Genomic DNA, 20,931 nt, shown 5'->3' with positions numbered 1-20,931 from the left:
CGTGAACTCGGTCCTCAAGTCTCTCAAGTTTGCTCCAAATGAAGCTGTCTTGCATGCTTCAACTGCCTATAAAATGGTCGCAGAAGTGTCAAAACATCTAGTGGAACAAAAGCATGTTCCACATGCTGTTATCGTGGATATTCAATATCCATTAAGTGATGATCAATATGTGGCCCAGGTGGTTGGCAAAGTGAGAGCCTCTCGAACCAAGGGTATAAAAGTCAAGGTTGCTGTCATTGACCATATCAGGTAGGATTCCTCATAACTTCACGCTGAATGCAGTGGAGCTAACGTGAGAAAAAGCATTGCGCTAATGTTTCTTCAACCTTTCTTTGGCCAGCTCTGTTCCAGGTCAAATTATACCTGTCAAGCGAATTATTGATGCTCTCCACGCTGAAGGCGTGCAGGTTCTTGTGGATGCTGCTCATGCAATTGGCCAGGTGAACATCGACTTGAAGGAGCTGGGTGCTGACTATTACACGAGCAACGTAAGTCATGATGGTGATGTTGGAACGAAACCTTGCTAACTTGCAACCGCTAACGATTAGATGCACAAATGGCTATATATGCCAAAGGGAACTGCCTTCTTGTTTGTTCGCAAAGATCGACAAGAGTTCATCTTCCCTCCAACCTTCGCATACACGTTCTATGAGACTACAAGCACTCTGCACTCCAGATTTGATTGGGTTGGGCAAGTATCTCTGTTGAGAGTGACAACATGAGCATTTTATTACTGACACCTTGACGCCGATTACTAGAACGGACGATTTTGTCCCCTTTATGTGCCTTCCCGCTGCACTTGACTACATAGAGTCATTAGGAGGACTGCCTGCCATTCAAAAGCACATACACGCTTTAGCCGTGAAAGGTGGCGCCCTAGTAGCCAAGATGCTCGGAACAGAGGTCTTGGGTGATGAGAGCTCATTCGCCAACATGGTAACACTCAGACTGCCACCAGCTAGTGACGAAGTTTATAGTAAGCTAGGGGACTATTTGCTGGATCGTAACATGTTTGCGGTTCCTTTTCCACATGCTGGACAGTGGTGGTTGCGCTGCAGTGGGCAGGTGTATGTTGACCTTCAAGACTTCGACACTGTTGGAATTGAAGTAGTCAAGTACTTGACTCAACGTGGTGTCAAGCTGTGAAAGTTGTGATGTCAATATAGAGATTGAGTAGAATGCAGAATGTAATGAGATGGAAGGAGGTGTTTAATCAAAAACCACTCGTTGCCTGTTGCGTTTAACGCGTTCTAGCTGATCGCAAGAAATTGCTGGCAGACTTGACGCGAAATCTAGCGCAGATGTGCTATTTAAAGTTCAAGGCTCTTGCGTCCAAGCTCTGCTCAGACATTGCTGCCATAAATCACAGGACAACCACAGGACAGAAGGCTTGCAAGACCAGTGAAACGGGTAACAAGGTCACTAGCCTGCACATTTTGCAGCTCGAATCAGTATGAGATGCACGGCTCGATGCCTGCAGCACATCAAGTACGATGCCCAAAAAGTTGAAGCAAAATGGATCAAAACCTGGAAATCAGCTGCCCAAGACATCACATCAGATACACGCGTCAAATCCAAATCTTACGTGCTTGCCATGTTTCCCTATCCATCTGGACGACTACATATGGGACATTTCAGGATTTACTCGATCGCAGACACAATTGCTCGTTTTCGACGTGCTTTGGGACACAATGTACGCAAATCAGAAAAGCAGAGTGACGAATTGCTTTCAAACTCTGCAAAGAACTGATGCCATCTTATTTTGATTAGGTGCTGCATCCCATGGGCTGGGACGCGTTTGGATTACCTGCTGAAAACGCAGCTTTCGATCGAAAGATACATCCTGCTGCTTGGACACGAGAGAATATAGAGCATATGAAGATACAGTTGAAGGATATGGGCACTAGTTTTGATTGGAGTCGCGTAAGTCTCTGTCACGTTGATATGTGCAGAAAATAAACCATCTAACAGTCGTTGGATCGTAGGAGATTTCGACCATAGATCCATCATATTATCGATGGACGCAGAGTATATTTCTTAAAATGTTTAAAGCTGGATTAGCTTATCGTGCTGACGCATGGGTGAATTGGGATCCTGTTGATAAAACTGTGTTGGCTAATGAACAGGTCTGGTTTTCAAGCATTGAGCCTTTTTTCTCGTAAACTAACACTTTTTAGCCTAGGTGGATGATAGAGGACGTGCAGATCGCTCAGGTGCTCTTGTAGAGCGTAGGAAACTTCGGCAATGGTTTTTTCGAACTACCCACTATGCTGAAGTATGCAAAAAAAAACTGAATCGAGGATTTCTGGACCCGAAATGCTCATATTACTGCGTAGGAGCTATTGGCAGATCTCGATGCACTTGACTGGCCAAACCACGTCAAGCAGCGACAAAGAGCTTGGATTGGCAAGAGTCAAGGATGGGAGGTTGACTTTCGAGTTTGGGTGTCTTCTGTAAGCAAGAGGAGGTTTTCTCGTTGCCTTCCCGTCCTTTTTTGAACTGAGTGTCCTCGTGTCTCTCGTAGGCTCCAGCTCCGGCCCCTTCACCAAACTTGACGGTCTTTTGCCCAGACATCAGTAGACTGATGGACGTTGATTATCTTGCTATATCACCAGATCATTTGTTCCTTTCCGATTGGTATGTTGACATACTTGTTTCGATTTTTTTCTGAGTTCCTGCATCTCAACCTCGATTTTTTAGGTACCTACCAAAAGCTAATGCGCCCCAAGTGTTGGAATATACCAAAACGATAAAGGTAAAAATACCGCATAGCCCATCAGCCTCTCACGGTACGTTTTCATGTCTTGTGAATCCAGAGAGTCTGCACCGAAAATTGAATCAGTTGACGATGATTTAGGTTGCTTTACTGGACTCTTTGGAGTGCACCCAATAACGGGCAAACCAATTCCTATATTTGTATCCGAGGCACTCATGGCAAACCATGCAGCGGAGTCAGTTATTGGAACACCAACACATGAAGCAGCTGATGCTAAGTTCGCTAGAGTGCATCGTATCATGCCGCTTGACGATCAGCTAGATACGAAGAGTGTTGAACATCAATTGAGTGCAAGTGGGCTAGGTAGAGTCGCAGTTCGTGTAAGCTTTGGGTTTGAATTTGACATCAGTGAGTGTGGTTTTTTACTTACTCATTTGCTTGCTGCTGTAGTATCAATTGCGAGACTGGTTGGTATCTCGTCAGCGTTACTGGGGCACACCAATGCCGCTTGTACATTGTGATTCGTGTGGTGTAAGTTCTGTGCTTTTGATATCGACCATCCAAGTGTCGTAAATGGCTTTTTTTGCAGGTCGTTCCTCTAAACGAATCGAATCTTCCACTGGTGCTGCCTGCTGATTTGCATGATGTTGAACGAGGTGTCTCTCCATTGGCGCATGAGTGGTCGAATTGCAAGTGTCCAAAGTATGACGTAAAACTAGTCGAATGCACAGAGCAACCAAAAAACTGATGTACGACCTTTCATCAGGTGCAAGAAACCTGCACGACGAGAAACAGACACAATGGATACATTTGTCGACTCATCGTGGTATTGGCTTCGATATTGTGATCCCAACAATTCTGAGACGTGAGTGAAATAAAAGTGCGTCACAAAATATGCACAAACTGAGGTCTAAAAATACGCCAATAGAGCATGTGATACATCTCTCGCATCCCAAAACCTGCCAGTTGATTTATATATGGGTGGAGTTGAGCATTCTACAATGCATCTGCTTTATGCCAGATTCATGGCCAAGTTTCTCCGTGATCAAGGCATGTTGGGCGATTCTATGGCTAAGGGTGAGCCATTTACGAAACTTCTTGTTCAGGTATTCAAAAACCCGGTCGCTGTTTTTTATTGCATCATAGTTGACTCGAATTTTTCAACCCAAAGGGTATGGTCCAAAACAAGACATATCGATGTCGTGAGACTGGCAGATATTTCAAAATAGAAGAGCTAGATTTTTCAGGTACAGTCTTCACTAATTCTAAATCCTTGGCGATACTTAGGAGACGTTTCATACACTAGATGCTGCCAATGTACGAGTAAAATCGACTGGAGCAGAACCCGTGATTACGTTTGAAAAAATGTCCAAGTCTAAACACAATGGTGTTGATCCTGAGGTATGATCTCCATTTGAAGTCGAAATCCGTAGGATCGTTTTTTTCGCTCCACACAATACAACTTCTAACGTTTGGCCACTAAAGGATATAATTAAAGAATACGGATCTGACGCAGCACGTCTACATATCCTTTATCGTGCTGCACCATTTGACGAACTATTATGGGAGGAAAATGGTGTTTTAGGCATGTCCAGATGGCTTGTTCGTGTATGGTCGCTTGTAAATGAACAAATTGAAAGTGAAAAGCAGGGTGATCAGACGGTAGAAGGTCGAGCTTTACAACTATTGACAAACCAAGTCATCAAAGAGGTAAATTGCACATTGCTGTAATACCATCAGTATCTTGAGTATTTTTGTGCTTACCGCTTGCCATCGATGTGTTAGGTCACCACATGTTTAAAGGAAACATATCACTTCCATACTGCTATATCAAACTTAATCAAATTTACCCACGAACTGCAAGGCATGAAATCATCATCTGCATTTGACGCTGCTATACGCACACTAGTCGGGCTGATGACTCCTTTTGCACCATGTATTGGATCTGAAATGAAACAGATATTGGGCATATCTGAAATTAATTGGCCTGAAGTGATGCAAGTTGCCGAATCGGAAGCAGTTGAGCTTATTGATGTTGTCATAATGGTGGGTCTCAGATTTCGATGATTCAGACTGACGAAAAATGAAAGGCAACTCTGAATTTCTTTCGTGCTAGGTCAATGGCAAGACTCGAGGCATAATGAATATCTCCACTGGACTGCTTCAAAACTCTGGTGCTGTGGAAGCTGCTGCAAGGGATAGTGAGATATTCAAGAAATGGGTTCAACCTACTCAGCAGGTCAAAAGGGTGGTGGTTGCTAGCGGTGGTAAAGTCATCAACTTTGTTGTGTAAAGTACGCCAAGACAAAAATGCACTTGTTAATATTCTTTCAGAGCTATAATATATTGGATGTTTTGCATACAGGTATATACTTGAGGTTTGCATATTTGTTACTAGATGTTTTGCATTTACTCATTGAACTTACAACTATACTAGGAATCTACTTTTGCTACTTTACGCCTTCGTGTGCCTGTTTAGTAACCACAATAATAGCAGCATTTTTGTTGGCATGCCACATTACTGCACCGAGTTACGCAATAATTGCACCTAAGTGTGTTGGTACGGCCACAATTATTGCACGGAGAGCGGACGGGCGCGGAGACTGGAGGCTTGTGCACATGAAGAGCTTGGACCAGTCCGAACACGAGGTTTTCAGTTTTTGAAACGCACAAGAAAGATTGGAAAACAAGGTTCACAGAAACAGAGCCGTACGCTTCTTTCAAATGAACCAACCGTATCCAGGGAGACTTGCAATTGCTCCATGCGCTCATGTCTGTCTGTTTATGGGGTTCCTTGGGCTTATGGTTTGAAGCTTGGAAACACAATCGTTTGACTGCCTTCGCTCTGATTTCATTCTCGTTTAACAAACAATTGATAATTTAAATAGACTTTGACGCTTTATATCACGTCAATAAATGTTTACAATAGTGTTTACAACCTCTCCTCTCCTACAAGAATCGCTGACGAGCCTTCTCATACACGTCGTCGACACTAGAATCAGATGAAATCATAACACATCTGTTCTCCTTTTCAAAGAACTCAATAGCAGGTTTACTAGCATCCTGGAAGGTCTTGAAGCGTTTCTTGATGGTATCAATATTATCATCGGCACGTCCCGATGTTTCTCCTCGTTTCAGTAGACGTTGAACCAGGACGTCTTCAGGGCATTCAAAGCATAGCACGAATTTGCATTTGGCGATTTGGTCTTCAAATGCGTGGGCTTGGTCTAATTGTCTTGGAAATCCATCGATAAGGAACCCTGGTGCATCAGCTGGTGCTTGCTCCATTGCGAGACGGAGGAGTTGGAGTGTGATTTCCTATAGGGGTGTAGGGAATGCTTGTTAGGATAGAACAAATAGAAAGCAAACATCAACATGCGGAGGAGCAGGAACAACTTCAAAATCAGTTCTCAATGTCACCTACCTGTGGAACCAATTTGCCCTCCTTCATAATAGCATCCAACTGCTGACCAAGCTCAGTTCCCTTAGCAACTTCAGCTCTCAGCAAATCACCCGCAGCGATGTGATTATACTTGAATTCTTCCACAAGTCGATCGCACTGAGTTCCTTTACCACTTCCAGGACCACCCAGAACAAACACAATATTATCCCAAGCCTTGCCTCTTGACTTTTCAACAAAGCATTCCCGAGCCTTCTCGTATACTTGGTCGGGAGTAACATCAGATGAGATCTTAACACATCGGTTTTCCTTTTGGAAGTATTCGATTGCTGGGCGGGAGGCATCTTGGAAGGTTTGGAAGCGCTTCTTGATGGTTTCGATATTGTCGTCGGCACGTCCTGATGTTTCACCTCGTTTAAGTAGACGTTCAACGAGGACTTCTTCGGGGCATTCAAAGACTAGAGCGAGTTTGCATTTGGCGATTTGTTGCTCGAAGGCATAGGCCTGTTCTAGTTCTCGTGGGAATCCATCACTGCGATTGCCCAAAAAACACAGTCAGCGTTCCACTATTCAAATCTTGACCATAACGTCGTTACGTAGCAATGCTTACAGGAGGAATCCAGGTGCATTAGGATCAGCACGTTCCATGGCTTCACGAATCAATCGTAGTGTAACATCCTAAAGCAAAACATGTGATTAAGATCAAAGGATCCAATAAAACAAAGAGAAAATATGATGGCTTCGTATTCGCTTACAAGTGGAACCAACTTCCCCTCCTTCATAATAGCATCCAACTGCTGTCCCAACTCACTTCCACTAGCAACTTCAGCTCTCAACAAGTCACCGGACGACAGATGAACATACTTGAACTCTTCAACCAATCGATCACATTGAGTTCCTTTACCACTTCCTGGACCACCCAAAACAAACACAATGTTCTTCCATGCGCGGCCTCTCGGTTTCTCAACAAAACATTCTCTAGCCTTTTCGTATACTTGGTCTGGAGTTACATCAGACGAAATCTTGACACATCGGTTTTCGTTCTGGAAGTATTCAATTGCTGGGCGTGAGGCATCTTGGAAGGTTTGGAAGCGCTTCTTGATGGTTTCGATATTGTCGTCGGCACGTCCTGATGTTTCACCCCGTTTGAGTAGACGTTGAACGAGGACTTCTTCGGGGCATTCAAAGACTAGAGCGAGTTTGCATTTGGCGATTTGTTGTTCGAATGCATATGCTTGTTCTAGTTCTCGCGGGAATCCGTCACTGTAACAGCGAAAACATTGACTTGAATCAGACAATGAATTCAACACATAGCGATGCCAACGATGCTTACAGTAAGAATCCAGGTGCATTGGGATCAGCGCGTTCCATGGCTTCACGAATCAGTCGTAGAGTAACATCCTAAATCATTGTGAGTGAGAACCAAAACAGAAGCTACGGGAAGTCTGAATACTCCTTACAAGTGGAACTAGCTTGCCCTCCTTCATAATAGCATCCAATTGCTGTCCCAACTCACTTCCACTAGCAACTTCAGCCCTCAGCAAGTCACCCGAAGACAGATGTACATACTTGAACTCCTCGACCAATCGATCACATTGAGTTCCTTTACCACTGCCTGGACCACCCAGCACAAACACAATATTATTCCATGCTCGTCCTCTTGGTTTGGGCTTTTCAATAAAACATTCTCTAGCCTTCTCATATACTTGGTCGGGAGTCACATCAGACGAAATCTTGACACATCGATTTTCCTTCTGGAAGTATTCGATTGCTGGACGGGAGGCATCTTGGAAGGTTTGGAAGCGTTTCTTGATGGTTTCGATATTATCATCGGCACGACCCGATGTTTCACCTCTTTTCAGTAGACGTTGAATGAGAACTTCTTCGGGGCATTCAAAGACTAGAGCGAGTTTGCATTTAGCGATTTGTTGCTCGAATGCATAAGCTTGGTCTAGTTCTCGTGGGAATCCGTCACTGTAACAGCGAAAAATTGAGAAGAATTAGCCCATAGTTTCAACACATAGTGATTTCAATGACGCTTACAGTAGGAATCCAGGTGCGTTAGGATCAGCACGTTCCATGGCCTCACGAATCAATCGTAGAGTGATATCCTAAATGCTTGGGGTTGAGCAAAAAAAAAACCTAACCAAAGAAGATCGCAGTTCACTTACAAGTGGAACCAATTTCCCCTCCTTCATAATCGAGTCCAGTTGTTGTCCCAACTGTGATCCACTAGCTACTTCAGCTCTAAGCAAATCACCAGATGACAGGTGTACATATTTGAATTCAGCTACTAGTCGATCGCATTGAGTTCCTTTGCCTATTTTAAGAGCAGTGGGTTATGAGTCTTTTTGTGCTTTTTTGGCATGTTATAATGATGTCTCCTACCACTTCCTGGACCACCTGTTCATTGAAAAAGAAGGGATTTTAGATGGGTAATATCAACAATTATATGTTGCATATCAACCAAAGGTTGACAAAAAGACCAGAAACTTACCCAGTACAAAGACAATATTCTGCCACGCTCTGCCGGTAGGCACAGGCTTAATCACAGCCTCCTTGGATTCCACAGTAGCCTCCTCTTTAACCTCCTCCTTAACCTCAACAGCTTTAACTCCAATAGGTGGAAGCACAGCAGCACTAACATCATGCGAGGCCCGTCCGCGAATCTCCAACACAACACTCTCATCAACAAGAATCGACGAGTTAATAATGCTAATCGGTTTCTCAACCCATGCAGACGGTTTCTTGACTTTACGAATATATTTCTTGCCACCTCGAATTCCTGGTAATGCAACTGACCCCCCGGGTACGAACGAATCCCAATGTAAAGTTTTCTTTTCGTGTTGGAGGCTGCGTAGTTGGGTACAGCATTCTTGGATGAATGTGATTGGGTCTTCTGGTTTTGCGAATGAGAGACCTGTCGTGATTGCCTAGTAGTAGTAAAACGTGTTAGAAACACGTGCGTACAAGTGCATGTATATAATATTAAATTATCCAATTTCGATGGATTTTCGTGTACCTCTAGAATGGCAGTAATTTGTTTACGTTCAAAATAATCGGCAGCTTCACGTTGAATTTCTGGTGAATCGGGCAGCCGTGGCAAAGGAGGTGATATTTTTGCTCCCGGCAAACGGACGGGGATAGGTGAATGTAAGAAGTCGTGCATTTTGTTCCTAGTTTTCCGGTTATTTCACTTGGTGTTTGAATGCAACAATGATTTTGATTTGGAAGGCGTTCGTGATTGAAGGTGGATTAAGGGGTTTCCAAGGCAATAGTGAATGGATGCACCGTACAGCACGTGGAAGGCTACTGTATGGATCAAATCATATTACTCGCGCATACCTCTCTGCGTTTCTGAGGACGAACTCTATTTCTTCCCTATAACTATATAGATACGAATTTACATAACACCACTGCGATGACACTGCTACTACTATACTACTGCTACTACTATTACTTGGATTTACGATGCTCTGGTTTGTGCTCGGTCTCGAAATCCAAATGGACAAACGCACGTTCTACATTTGGCAACTGCTCCAACTTCATTTGCAGTGCTTCTCCTATGTCATGTGCTTCGGCCAATACCATATCTGGTGGAAGCACAATGTCGACTTCGACCCAGAAGTCACTGCCAGCATTATAAGCCCTACATGTGTCGACTTGTTGGACCCTTGGATCATGAGTTAATGCGAGATATGTAAGACGTTGGAGGAAGGCTGGAGAAGCTGTCGTTCCAACAATCATCTGTATGTGCTCTGTTTTCATTAAAAATGTCAGTCCGCGATGTGGTACGTAAAAAAACCACCCACGTCGAGGTTATGAATGGACGTTACATACCATAAGCAGTATTGACCCACGATCGAAGAATGATCAATGCAATGATAATGGCTCCAACTGGATCAAGCCATGCAGCAAACCTACTACCCAATACGACCATAAGGATACCCAAGGAATTGACACCCAAGTCATTCCGATGATCTTGAGCAAGGATCTTGGCGGAAGGATAGCTTGATAGTGCTTGGCAATACAGGTATAACACGAATTTGACTCCTATTAAAAGTTGGGCTTGAGATTGGTGGCAAAAAAAGGGTGTAGTAAAACACGTGGAACGTACCAATGGCGATACAAACACAACCGATGGCCAGGTAATTCAAATCAACTGAATGTTCATTAGAAGCAAGCGCTCTACAACTCTCGACCTAATCGTGAACAGCGTTGAGATGTAATCGAAACTCACGTCGATAGCAACGACACACAAAAGCCACTCACAATCAGTTGAACAGATACAGTAGCCATAAGGGATGAGAATACAATGATGCCAGCAGTCTCAAACTTTGCCTTTCCAGTCGGGTATTTCATTTCGTTTGAACCTGCAGCAGCATGACCTGCATATACCAAGACTATAGAGCTGGCCAGATCCATGAATGCATCAGCCATGGTGGCGAATAGAGCGAGCGATCCGGATAGGATTGCAGCGGCAAGTTGTAAGCAAAACAAGAAGACGTTTGCGCCTAGTGAACCATATACTGCGATTTTGAGCTAGACGAAAAAAAAAAAACTTTGAGATGTGTCCTCGAATGCAGACACTTTACTCTGTCTTAATACCTTCAATAACCGCTCTTCCTCAGCAGCCACAGCAGCATCACTCTTGTCTTCAACGGGAGATAAGAGTTCTTCAATAAGCTCGTTTTGAGCTTCATAGAATGCCGATAGTTTTCTACCATTTGGCCCCGTCTTTCTCAATTGAGCAAGCTCAGCAGCAGACTTTAATGACTTGCGTAGAAATAATGGATCTTGTTGGGCGGAAGTTGGGAAAGATTCTATATCTGAAGATGTTGATGATTGTTCGATTGCAGCGTGATAGCTTGAGTGAGAAGGATCTATGACATCTAGTAGCTTTTGTTGCTGTTCCAGAGGTAATTGTGAACGGCCAGACAAGTCTCCATTATTATCAGCCTGGTGTGTTTTCGACGATTCTGTTGAAGTTCGTCTTGGCACGAGAGGGGATAAATCTGACGTTGAAGTCGTTAATAGAGCTTGAGTGAAGCTCGTTGTATGATTCATTACTCTATTGCCAATGTCGGCGGCCCAATGAACGGTTTGAGTTTCAATGAAAAGTGTAGCAAAAAAAAAAGGTTTTGAGTTCTGCTATTGGCGTCAGCTCAAGAGCGTAAGGCCTTTGTTAAATGTGTGGCCAGTAAACTAATATTTTTACGCGTTATACTCCACGTCATCAAGAGTGAGTATCCAAGTCGAGATCGATGGGTAGGTTTCATGATGGACTTTGGAACAAAGACCGTAGGAGAACACACTTCATATGATAGCATTAGATCGCTTTGATTTATTGGTGGTAAAGCGATCACTACGGAAAACTGCTAGAAATTCAACCTTCTCAAGTTGCGAACTGCGAGACCCTTGCTCTCATCCGTGCACTCAAAACTTAATCGCTTCGAGAAGCCGAATTTGATGATTTTCCTCGTATGATGACAGATCCCTACTTGCGGCTAGCAGCAAATACTTACTTCTGCACCAGCCACGTCTTGTTCAGTTTAAATTCATGTCTGTTGGTGTTGCGTGTTGCCAGCTATGTAGGTCTCTTCAGCCCTAGTAATGCAAGCTACCAATCTAAATCACGCAGAAATCCAATATAACAATAGATTCAAGCTGGTGATCGTTTGAGCCCCCTGCTGATTGTTCTATTGGCTTTAAATGCTTCCATTCATTTTAGATTGCTTTACAAAAAGTTTTCAAAACGTAAGGGCCAGCTTCGTTCGGAGTAGAAGGCCGATCTCCATGCAAGACAAGTCGCCCCTCCGCTGACCGAAACTTCTCTCTTTGCCTTGCTCACCCAAGTTGAAAAGAAGACCGTCGAGGACAGAACAAAAAAATCCTGACTACGACGACCTTGATCAAGACTACATAGTGGCCAGATTTTACAAGGCTGTACCCCACGTCGTTAAAGCTGGCCGAGCCTCTCTCGTCTCCACTCAACAATGTCGCAGCAGGGCGGAAACATTCAAGCAGTAGACTCAAATGACCACCAGAGTCCACCGGAAACGCTCACAGACGGTGTGCATGGATCTGCTAGTTCCAATGATCACCCGAGCCCACCGGAAACGCTCATAGACGGACACGTCCATGGATCTGCCAGCCACCTAGCGTTATTACGAAGATTACATGTCATTGCACCAGGTTGGTTGATTGAACGGTTTTGATCTAGCTGTATTTGGCAATATTGGACTGTTACTGGTTGCTTCCACGATGTAAACGCCTTGGAACACAAATCTAACATGAATCGCATTATAAGAAATAGAGGTAGCGATGGGTCTTTCATCTGAAGAGGAATACAGAATGCTCAGAGCAGAACCGACTCTCACTCCCGAACAACCAGATGAAGCAGAGGTGGATCTATACGTTGTTTCAGAAATGATGAACAACCAAACTAACTCTTCCACAATTAGATCACCGAACAAGGAGTTGGAGCGAGCAACCCGACTGTTACGCTAGAAGAATCAGAACCGGAACCAGCGACAATAACATTCATTCGACCTCCTCGAACAACAACTCTCCACCGTTCTAAGTCTCGTACACCAACCGTAACATTTGATCCTAACGACACAATCGACGTAATCCTGCCCCTTCGAAAACACAGGGCAGCTAAACTAGCTAGTGGAATCAACAACTGTTTTGGTGATATATGGAAGTGGACTGATGGGGTTTTCGCGTATGTCTTGCCTTGGGATCACGATGCTATGAGATTGGCATTCTTGCTCTTCTTGGGGTGTGGTTTGACTTTGGCTGTGCCTATAACGTATCGGTGGAGATATTTGGAGCCTTACTGGGTGCCTATTTCGACATTGTTTGCTATCCAGTCGCCAAGCAAAATGACTTTCAAGAGTCTGTTTGCTATGATTGTGGGTGCAATACTCACTGCCGGGGTAAGTTTGAGCAAAAAAAAAAGAACGACATCATAACAGTGACGGAGACCTTGTTTCAAGGCTGGCGCTCAATAATAGAATGTATGAGATTCAGGTCGTTTGTACTGACTTGACGTTTGCTTTCACTCCAGGCGGTGTGTCTAATCCTGTATTTGGACGTGTTGAGCGACCCAGTGTCATGTTTATATTGCTGGTACAAGCCATACATTGTGGGCGTATTCATATTCGTAGCCTTGTTTCTCTGGGCATATTGGTCTGTTCGCTATCCAGAAGTTGAAAAGTACATGAGGGTACGTGGTCCATGAGATTTCATCCTTTTCTTCACCGTTGCATGTTTGAGACTTGATCCGCTTCCCCGGCGTCAGAGAATTCTCCCAAGGGACTAACCAAATGAACAAACCCGAATAGATGAACATGTTGACCCTCCTCATCATGATGCTATGCGCATACCGAGATCGCCTCTTGAACGTGCAAACCAATGTATTCATAATAGCAACCGCTCGAGCATGTGCTATAGTTGGTGGTATCGTGCTAGCCTTCCTGGGCCGTCTACTCGTCTTTCCACCACGCCCTCGTCAAGAGTTTTTGCACAAGACAGCAACCCTCTTGACCGAATTGGCCACTTTAATCGACATTGTGTTTGAAGAGAGGCTGAGTGATACTGATGGCAATACCGCCGGAACCAGTGCAATTCCGCATAACAGTAACAACAATAATAGAAACAGCCAATTTAGTGCTGCTAGCAGTGGCGGAAGGCCATCATCGCCAACTCAAGATAATTTTGGCACGCAATCTGTAGCTTCTAAACCCAGCTCTATACTATTGACCGACCCTGTCACCGTAGTCGTTGGCTCACCAACAGACGCATCACGTAAACCAGGCGGGATGCTGTCCCTTCCCACGGAAATCGAAGTAGACCACACGAAAACATCTACATGGCAACGCCTACTCCCAGGCAGAAAAGTACGGCCATCTACGACAGAGTTACATAGTGTCAAATCAACGGAGTCTCCTGCCAAGAAGGCCAGTCGATCATTAGATAGACCACTTGTAGTAATTGACGATACATCACCGCCAGTTGTGAAATTGGAGAGACTGGTGTCTCGTGTAAACCCGATAATCACAAACATTTCGAAAATGCTAGAATCGGATCCTGATTTGGTTGATGCTATGAGTCAGATTAAACTGGTCAGACCAGATATGGTGCCGTCGATGCCAAGGCAGCGTATTGTGCAACTGATACGGTGAGTCCAATTGAAGTCATAAGTCATGCGATTTTTTCGCCATTGCGTTTTATCACTAAATCCCGTTTCTCAACTAGCTTCCTATTTGGATGCATCATGCAACTATACCACGAACACTACGCCAACCTAATACGGCGCGCCCGTGGCGCCTCCACATTCGACAAATCAGACAGCTCATGGTCTGTAGTCCAGCTCGACGAGTTCGGCTCAGCCCTCTCGAAATCCATAATGAAGACACGCACCTTCAACCTCGACTCACATATAGCAACCCTATCTAAATGTCTCCGCACAGCGGGCGGCATAATCGACGAATCCATCGTGCTTGGCACACGTCCATACATACACGATACACTCGCAGCATTCGAGACACTGTGTACTGCAATGGAGACGTTTAGGATGGCGAGGTTGGAGACTGAGTTGGAACGATGTCGGGATTTGTTGGAGAGGGGACATAGTGGGTATGTGTCGGGGGGAATTAAGTATTCGTTCTTGGCGCGTGTTTGGGGTATGTCGCAGGATGTGGAGGAGAGTATTAAAGCTATTTCAGCTTTTTTTGAGAGTGAGTTTGGGACCCAATTGAGGAGGGAGGAGAGGACGTTGCTACGGGCTAGAAGGAGGCTGCGTGATCTTTTGTAAAGAGTGGGGTTGGGAGAGGAAATCTGTTACGTGATGCCTAATCTGTAAAAAAATCTTATATTTCATCTTTTTTTAAGTCCACAACACCAGTAGTTTGCACACAATATCAAAATAAATTTTGCATAACAACCGTACTATGAGAATTCAAATTTGTATTTAGATTTGACTTTTTTTACATTTGGTTTCAAAACGACACAACAGTCGTATCAGCTTTTATTCAGATGTTTGGCAGCAGCAACATCCCTTAAATGCTGTGCATTCGTCTTGCCTGTCTCATCCACCATCTTACTAAACGCACTGTTTGGATTTGATAACAAGTTGTGTGGGGTATCTAATTCCAACACGGTTCCGTGTGAGAGGACTAGGATCTTGTCATAGTCTACACTAAAAAATGGGACACCGTGTCAAAGAGGACAGTTCTGTGCAACTGGCGCTAATCAAGTCTTACACTGTGTCGAGACGATGTGCAATAGTAATAATTGTTGAATCCGCGAAATCTCGTCGAATGGTTGCTCGTATGAATTCATCTGTTTCTCCATCGACTGAGGCGGAAGCTTCATCAAGGCTAGAATGGGCAAAAAGAGATTTAACGAAATACAAGTAATGGTGGAAATAATCAAAATTATTGCATACATGACAATTTTGGACTTTCGAAGAAGCGCACGAGCAAGACACAGAAGCTGCCTTTGGCCCTGGCTCCAGCTGGAAAAAAATTACCGAAGTCAACGACAATTGTTTTCAGCAACCAACTCAAACTCAAACAACACTCACTTTTCGCCATTTTCTGTAACAGCGGCCTCAAGTGCTCCAGGCGTGTTAGCCACGACGCCCTTCATATCACTTTGTCCTAGTGCAGCCCATATGGCCTCGTCAGAATATTGGTCAAATGGATCAAGGTTGCTGCGAATAGTTCCTGAAAATAAGACAGGCTCTAAAAATTCAATTAGTGAGAAATTAAGTAGCAAGATTCTTTGTTCTTTGTCTTGATAATTTTACCCTGTGGGATTGTAGAGATTGACTTTCGAAGATCATGTAGGCCCATCATGGATACATCTAAATTGTCGATTAGGATTTCGCCACTCTTTTTCTCAACCAGTCGTAGTCTAACAGAAAAAAAGTGTCATTGTACAAAACAATCCAACTCCAACATAGTTTTCATAGATATTCTCTCTTACAATGCAACCACAATGGATGATTTACCAGCACCTGTACGGCCCACAACGCCTAGTTTCTGTCCAGCCTCCACTGTGAAGGATATTTCATGTATCACATCTGGAAGATTATCACGATACCGTAACGTCAAGTTACGAATCTCAATCTTTCCTTCTGATGGCCAGGATGCAGGTGGTCGGTGTTCTGGAATTATGTCTGGCTTTTCACTTTCCAGAGATTCGCAGTAATGGACTAATCGTTCAATTGAATTCTACAAATGAGGATACAAGAAACGACAGTTAGCGAGCAGGATTATAATTGAAATCCAAGAGACTTGCATACCATATTGTTTTCAGTTTGGCTAATATTCCTCACCGCCCAGTTTAAGGACGTGGTAATAGTCAAAGCATAAGACAGCACTAGACCAGCAGATGCCGGTGATAGTACAGACCTCTCGGTAATACAGAATATACCTGTCAGGAATATGATCATACTCGACGCAAACTCGAGTCGGATATTCAACCACCGTTGGATACAGACATAAAGATAATACGCGGCATTATTGTCATCAAGAAGCTTCAGATTCTCTTTCCTGAAACGATCTTCAATGCCATATGCACGTATCGTTGGTAGCCCTGTCAACGCTTCAGAGTAGTGAGCTAGGAGTGGGGACCGTGTTATGCTGTCCCATCGTCTGAGGGCTCGAGAAGATGCCGTGTAGTATTGTTGTACAAAGCCATAGAATATAAGTGCTGGAATGAGTGGGGCCAGCATGATTGGGAATATGATGCAGATTAGGACAAAGTTGCCGATTGTTAGGGCAGCAGTGTAGAGCATCGTACGAAAATTTTCTACAAAAAGGGGTTGATCAGCTTCGGTGACGGCAAGAAAAGTGTGAGCAATAAATACTGCATACCTGGTAGCTGAAGGTCAATCGTATCAACGTCCTTGTGGAGGAATAGTTTAAATTAGTATAATGCTTTCGTCGCAAATTTCAGCATATTCATACCTTGGAAAAGCGATTTAAAATCCTGCATAGAGCAAGAGCATAAGTTAGATGCATATTTGACAATCAAGCAAAAAAAGCCCCTTTTGAAAAGTACTGTAGTGAGCAATACACTTGCCTTCCCAATGGGGTGGTATCAAAAAACGTAGCTGGCGACCTAAATATCTTTTCCAAAGCAGCATTGTGGATTCGTCGTGAGGCATTAGCTCCCGCATATGCAAAAACGAGAGATTGTCCTAATATGAACAGGCACTGGGATAAGCCCAATGCAACGTAGATTCCTTCGTATGAACCAGTGTCAAGGGGGAACCGCTTGTTTGTCCATTGTACCAGCCTGACCAGAGAGGGTTTTGCATGAGTATGTTGTGAGAAATAATGGCACAATGAACCAAAAAGAGGCGAAAGAATTCTTTTAAAGCTTTACCATTGATCAGTGCCAATCCTGGTCACTTGAGCCATAACCAACCCAAGCACAACAGCAAACGTAACCCAAAATCCACCCAGCATTTTCAGATACGTTCCATACGCAGACCATGTAATTTTCCCTTTATGTTCTTCCTCCGTGCTCATCAGCTTTTCTCCAGCTGGCGACTCGGCGGCTTTTTTGGTCGCTATCTCTGTCTCAATAACTTTTACCGAAGACCTTCGACGTTGAACAGATTCAGCAGATGACAATGGCGATGGACTATTCCATGCATCTTGATTTGCCGAAAGATACGAATATTTGTCGGCCATTAGCTCCTTGTATGTACCTTGTTCGACTATGGTGCCACCGCTCATGACGAGGATTTTATCAACTCGAGGCAAATACTAAAGGCCAAAAAATACTGAATACTAATACACAGATATGGTAATATAACACCTAGGCATACCTGTAATGCATGAGTGACCAATATTCTAGTCTTGCCCTTCAATGCCCCAAGGATGCAATTGTCAAAGAGGGATTTGCCAACTCCGCTATCCACTGCTGATAGCACATCATCCATCAATACCTTTTAAGACAAGGTGCATGTGTTAGTAAGCGAAAGATTATAAATTCATGCCCGTCGACTGCTTTTTTTTGCGCTATACTTACGATATCAGTGTCTTGATAAACAGCCCGCGCTAATCCGACGCGAGCTTTCTGACCTCCTGAAAGATTTATGCTGCATTTTGAGGGAATTGAAGCGTTCAATAATGTAGGGCCTTCCCAAAAAGTTGTTGTCGAAATCGAATTACCCTCTCTCTCCAATTTCGGCCATGTCACCGCCTTGCAAGATTTCCAAGTCTCGTTCCAGAGCGCAATCTCTCAGCACATTGGCATAGCGTTTCTCATCCATCGGCTTTCCAAACAAGACTAATAGAGTCGTATAAATGATTTTGCCATTACAATCGTCAAAAAGAAGTATATCAAGTATTTCACCATTACCATTGTTTCGGAGGGTATCATTTCGAATCCATGGCTGTTGAGCACAATATGAAATTGTCCCTCCAACAAATACACCAGTGCCAGATGATTTCCTCATCTCTCCAATAATAGCATTCAAGAAACTCGATTTGCCAGCACCCACAGTTCCGATGATTGCAACCAACGATCCCTTCTCTATAGCAACATCAATATCATGAAGCTTGAATGCGTTCGCATCAGCACCATCCAAATTGTCGTTAGCACGATTCTCTCCTGCATCCGCACTAATTGATAAACAGACTCGTCGGGGTACAGAATCAGTCTGAAGCTTGGTTTGGCTAGCGCCAAGTTCACGAATTCCGTTATATTGTTCTTTGGAGACAATACCGTCTGCCAACAGCTTTTCTGAAACATCGGAACCTGGTGGAGACGACGGTTCCTGTAGTGGCACTGGATAATCAACTACGACAGTTTTATGATCCAAGGCACTGTCTATGTTGCTGCTAGCAGTTGAAGGATCTGCTCCAGATGCTTCTATGGCAGCTGACGATGATTCAGCACCATCTGTGACTGCAGCATCGGGTTCGCTCTCGTCATCATCGGTAGCCTCCCATGAGAAGGAGGATGATTTCACCACTAGACCATAATTCGGATCAGTCAACAATCCCGGCGCACAATCCATTTCAGGTGATAATAATACGGATTCTATACGACGAAGTGCTGCGAACCCGTCCACCGTCTAGAGCATGCGGACGGTGAGTTAGACAAAAAAAGGCAAACCTATCAAGAAAGGAAGCTGACACCTACCTGAGTCAACATAAGAGGTAACTGAATCAACGGTATTCTCAACACATTGAATAGTCCCAACGCGGTGAAGATATTGGCTGGATTCAAGGTGTTGCCGGTCTGAACGTATACGATAAACGACAGCATTGTGGCGAAGACTGGCATTGCCTAGAGACAAAAAAACAGCTTAATGCTAGAAACATGACGACCTCTATTACAAGTATGCACATACTTGAGACATTCCAGACACAGATGCTCTGACAAGTAGAATATTCCTTATAAATCCAGTCTCGGAAAACCTCAAGTCGGCAATTGACTTGAGGTACGGATTTTCCCAAGAGTACATCTATATAAACGCGATGTTTCAATATGAAGTAGCGAGGTGAAAAAGGATTGCCACGCACCTTGATGACACGAATTCCGGACAGTGTCTCTTGAGTAGCTCGGATTCTGGAATCTGCAACCAAATTTGCACTGCGGCGGTTTTTGGAAAGTAGGGTAGAGCAGAAAGACTGGAATGGTATGTATAAAAGTAGCAGTCCAAATCCTACTAGGGCTGAAGGACCAATAGAATACAACAACAAACTCATGGCTAATATGACAATGTACGGTCCAGCCTGTCGTCAACTTGACAAGTTAGATTCGATATCGAAACTGTGCTAAAGCACACACGCACCCAATACAAATGAATGTTAAAGCACATGAGGTCGATTCGATTGGCATCCGACGACATTATATTTACCAGTTTTCCACTGGAAAACTGTTGTCTGGCAAGAGGTGATATTTGTAAGCTCTTGCTAAAGAGTGCCGTGACAAGAGCGGCTCACATACGAAAGCCCGTCTTTGTGCACATTTGCTAGTGGTGGGAAAAGGTCAGACGAACTCCACAGGTTTCAAGCTCAAGAACCACTTGCCATAGTTGCATTGTTACAAATAGAGTTGAGCAATTGTAGAAGTAGCAATATGAGCGCCAGTATGTAGCCATGTGCTCCAGAGTCCGTAGCCGGTCCATTTTGTAGGTATATAATGATGTTTTGAACCACCAGTGGCGATACAACCGTGCACGTGTCTGCAATCAATCGGAAAATAGCACTTTGCACTATGGCAGGTCCGAATGCTCGTGTCACAGCTGTTATGAGGCTAGGTTGCTTTCCACGTTTGGTTTTGGACGCAACTTCATGTTCCCAGGCATCGTTGACTTGGGCAGCAAGCACTTTGGCTTGATTTCTTTCATTCAGTTGCCAAAAGTCTTCGAGTTTCAGGTCGCGTTTGAAGCCAACTTTTATCAGAGGATCGAGCCAGTATGTAAACAATTTCACAAGCAAGTTCGATTCTTGCTCAGGACAAGGAATGCCTAATAACGTTTTCAGAGAGTCAGAAAACTGGTTTCACTTTGGTAAGGTTGATCTTTGCAGACCTCCAAATCCAGAAACTTGTGGTGCACTTTGATCAGCCTTGCACCGAGACTTCATCAGCTTCGGAATTGTAGGAAGAAAAGAGCGAGTTCTTGACTTTGGTTCCATATTGTTGTTGGATGGATTTGAGATGGCATTGTTATGATCAGCGTCCATTTTCATGGAAATGCACGAGTTGATGCTTGGTTCAATGCTCGTTCTATAGCACCAAGGACAAACGGATCAGCATCCGATACGTTCCGAATCAA

At 44.0% G+C, this 20,931-nt stretch overlaps 4 protein-coding genes across 4 annotated transcripts; 1 reads left to right on the top strand and 3 right to left on the bottom strand.

Moving 5' to 3' along the window:
• Nucleotides 1-1,594: 1,594 nt before the first annotated feature.
• On the top strand, nt 1,595-5,009 carry SMI168 (leucine---tRNA ligase; the record flags this gene model as incomplete). Its single annotated transcript, XM_031166098.1, has 17 exons — nt 1,595-1,693; nt 1,771-1,923; nt 1,986-2,126; nt 2,183-2,275; nt 2,337-2,453; nt 2,525-2,637; nt 2,701-2,789; nt 2,858-3,096; nt 3,167-3,247; nt 3,306-3,418; nt 3,483-3,581; nt 3,645-3,793; nt 3,863-3,888; nt 4,004-4,117; nt 4,202-4,426; nt 4,502-4,762; nt 4,833-5,009. 17 exons carry the CDS (start codon nt 1,595-1,597, stop codon nt 5,007-5,009), a joined length of 2,289 nt encoding a protein of 762 aa, XP_031027846.1.
• A 656-nt stretch (nt 5,010-5,665) lies between these two features.
• SmJEL517_g00167 (uncharacterized protein) lies at nt 5,666-9,285 on the bottom strand (the record flags this gene model as incomplete). Its single annotated transcript, XM_031166097.1, has 11 exons — nt 5,666-6,034; nt 6,141-6,648; nt 6,727-6,794; nt 6,872-7,379; nt 7,450-7,517; nt 7,577-8,090; nt 8,160-8,227; nt 8,288-8,436; nt 8,505-8,519; nt 8,614-9,049; nt 9,139-9,285. 11 exons carry the CDS (start codon nt 9,283-9,285, stop codon nt 5,666-5,668), a joined length of 2,850 nt encoding a protein of 949 aa, XP_031027845.1.
• A 287-nt stretch (nt 9,286-9,572) lies between these two features.
• On the bottom strand, nt 9,573-11,183 carry SmJEL517_g00166 (uncharacterized protein; the record flags this gene model as incomplete). Its single annotated transcript, XM_031166096.1, has 5 exons — nt 9,573-9,874; nt 9,957-10,169; nt 10,234-10,318; nt 10,389-10,658; nt 10,725-11,183. The coding sequence occupies 5 exons, from the start codon at nt 11,181-11,183 to the stop codon at nt 9,573-9,575; spliced, it is 1,329 nt and encodes a 442-aa protein (XP_031027844.1).
• Nucleotides 11,184-15,143: 3,960 nt separating this feature from the next.
• SmJEL517_g00165 (uncharacterized protein) lies at nt 15,144-20,839 on the bottom strand (the record flags this gene model as incomplete). The annotated part of the gene is made up of 21 exons (XM_031166095.1): nt 15,144-15,321; nt 15,386-15,502; nt 15,571-15,639; nt 15,709-15,868; nt 15,934-16,040; nt 16,113-16,360; nt 16,432-16,940; nt 17,006-17,036; nt 17,099-17,120; nt 17,193-17,429; nt 17,520-17,905; nt 17,968-18,087; nt 18,171-18,240; nt 18,314-19,221; nt 19,290-19,436; nt 19,501-19,614; nt 19,673-19,885; nt 19,945-20,035; nt 20,100-20,124; nt 20,200-20,622; nt 20,686-20,839. The coding sequence occupies 21 exons, from the start codon at nt 20,837-20,839 to the stop codon at nt 15,144-15,146; spliced, it is 4,329 nt and encodes a 1,442-aa protein (XP_031027843.1).
• Nucleotides 20,840-20,931: the final 92 nt, after the last annotated feature.

The sequence above is a fragment of the Synchytrium microbalum genome (assembly GCF_006535985.1).
Source record: "Synchytrium microbalum strain JEL517 chromosome Unknown SmJEL517_scf0001, whole genome shotgun sequence".
Lineage (NCBI taxonomy): Eukaryota > Fungi > Chytridiomycota > Chytridiomycetes > Synchytriales > Synchytriaceae > Synchytrium > Synchytrium microbalum.
This window is presented reverse-complemented; position numbering and strand designations above follow the sequence as displayed.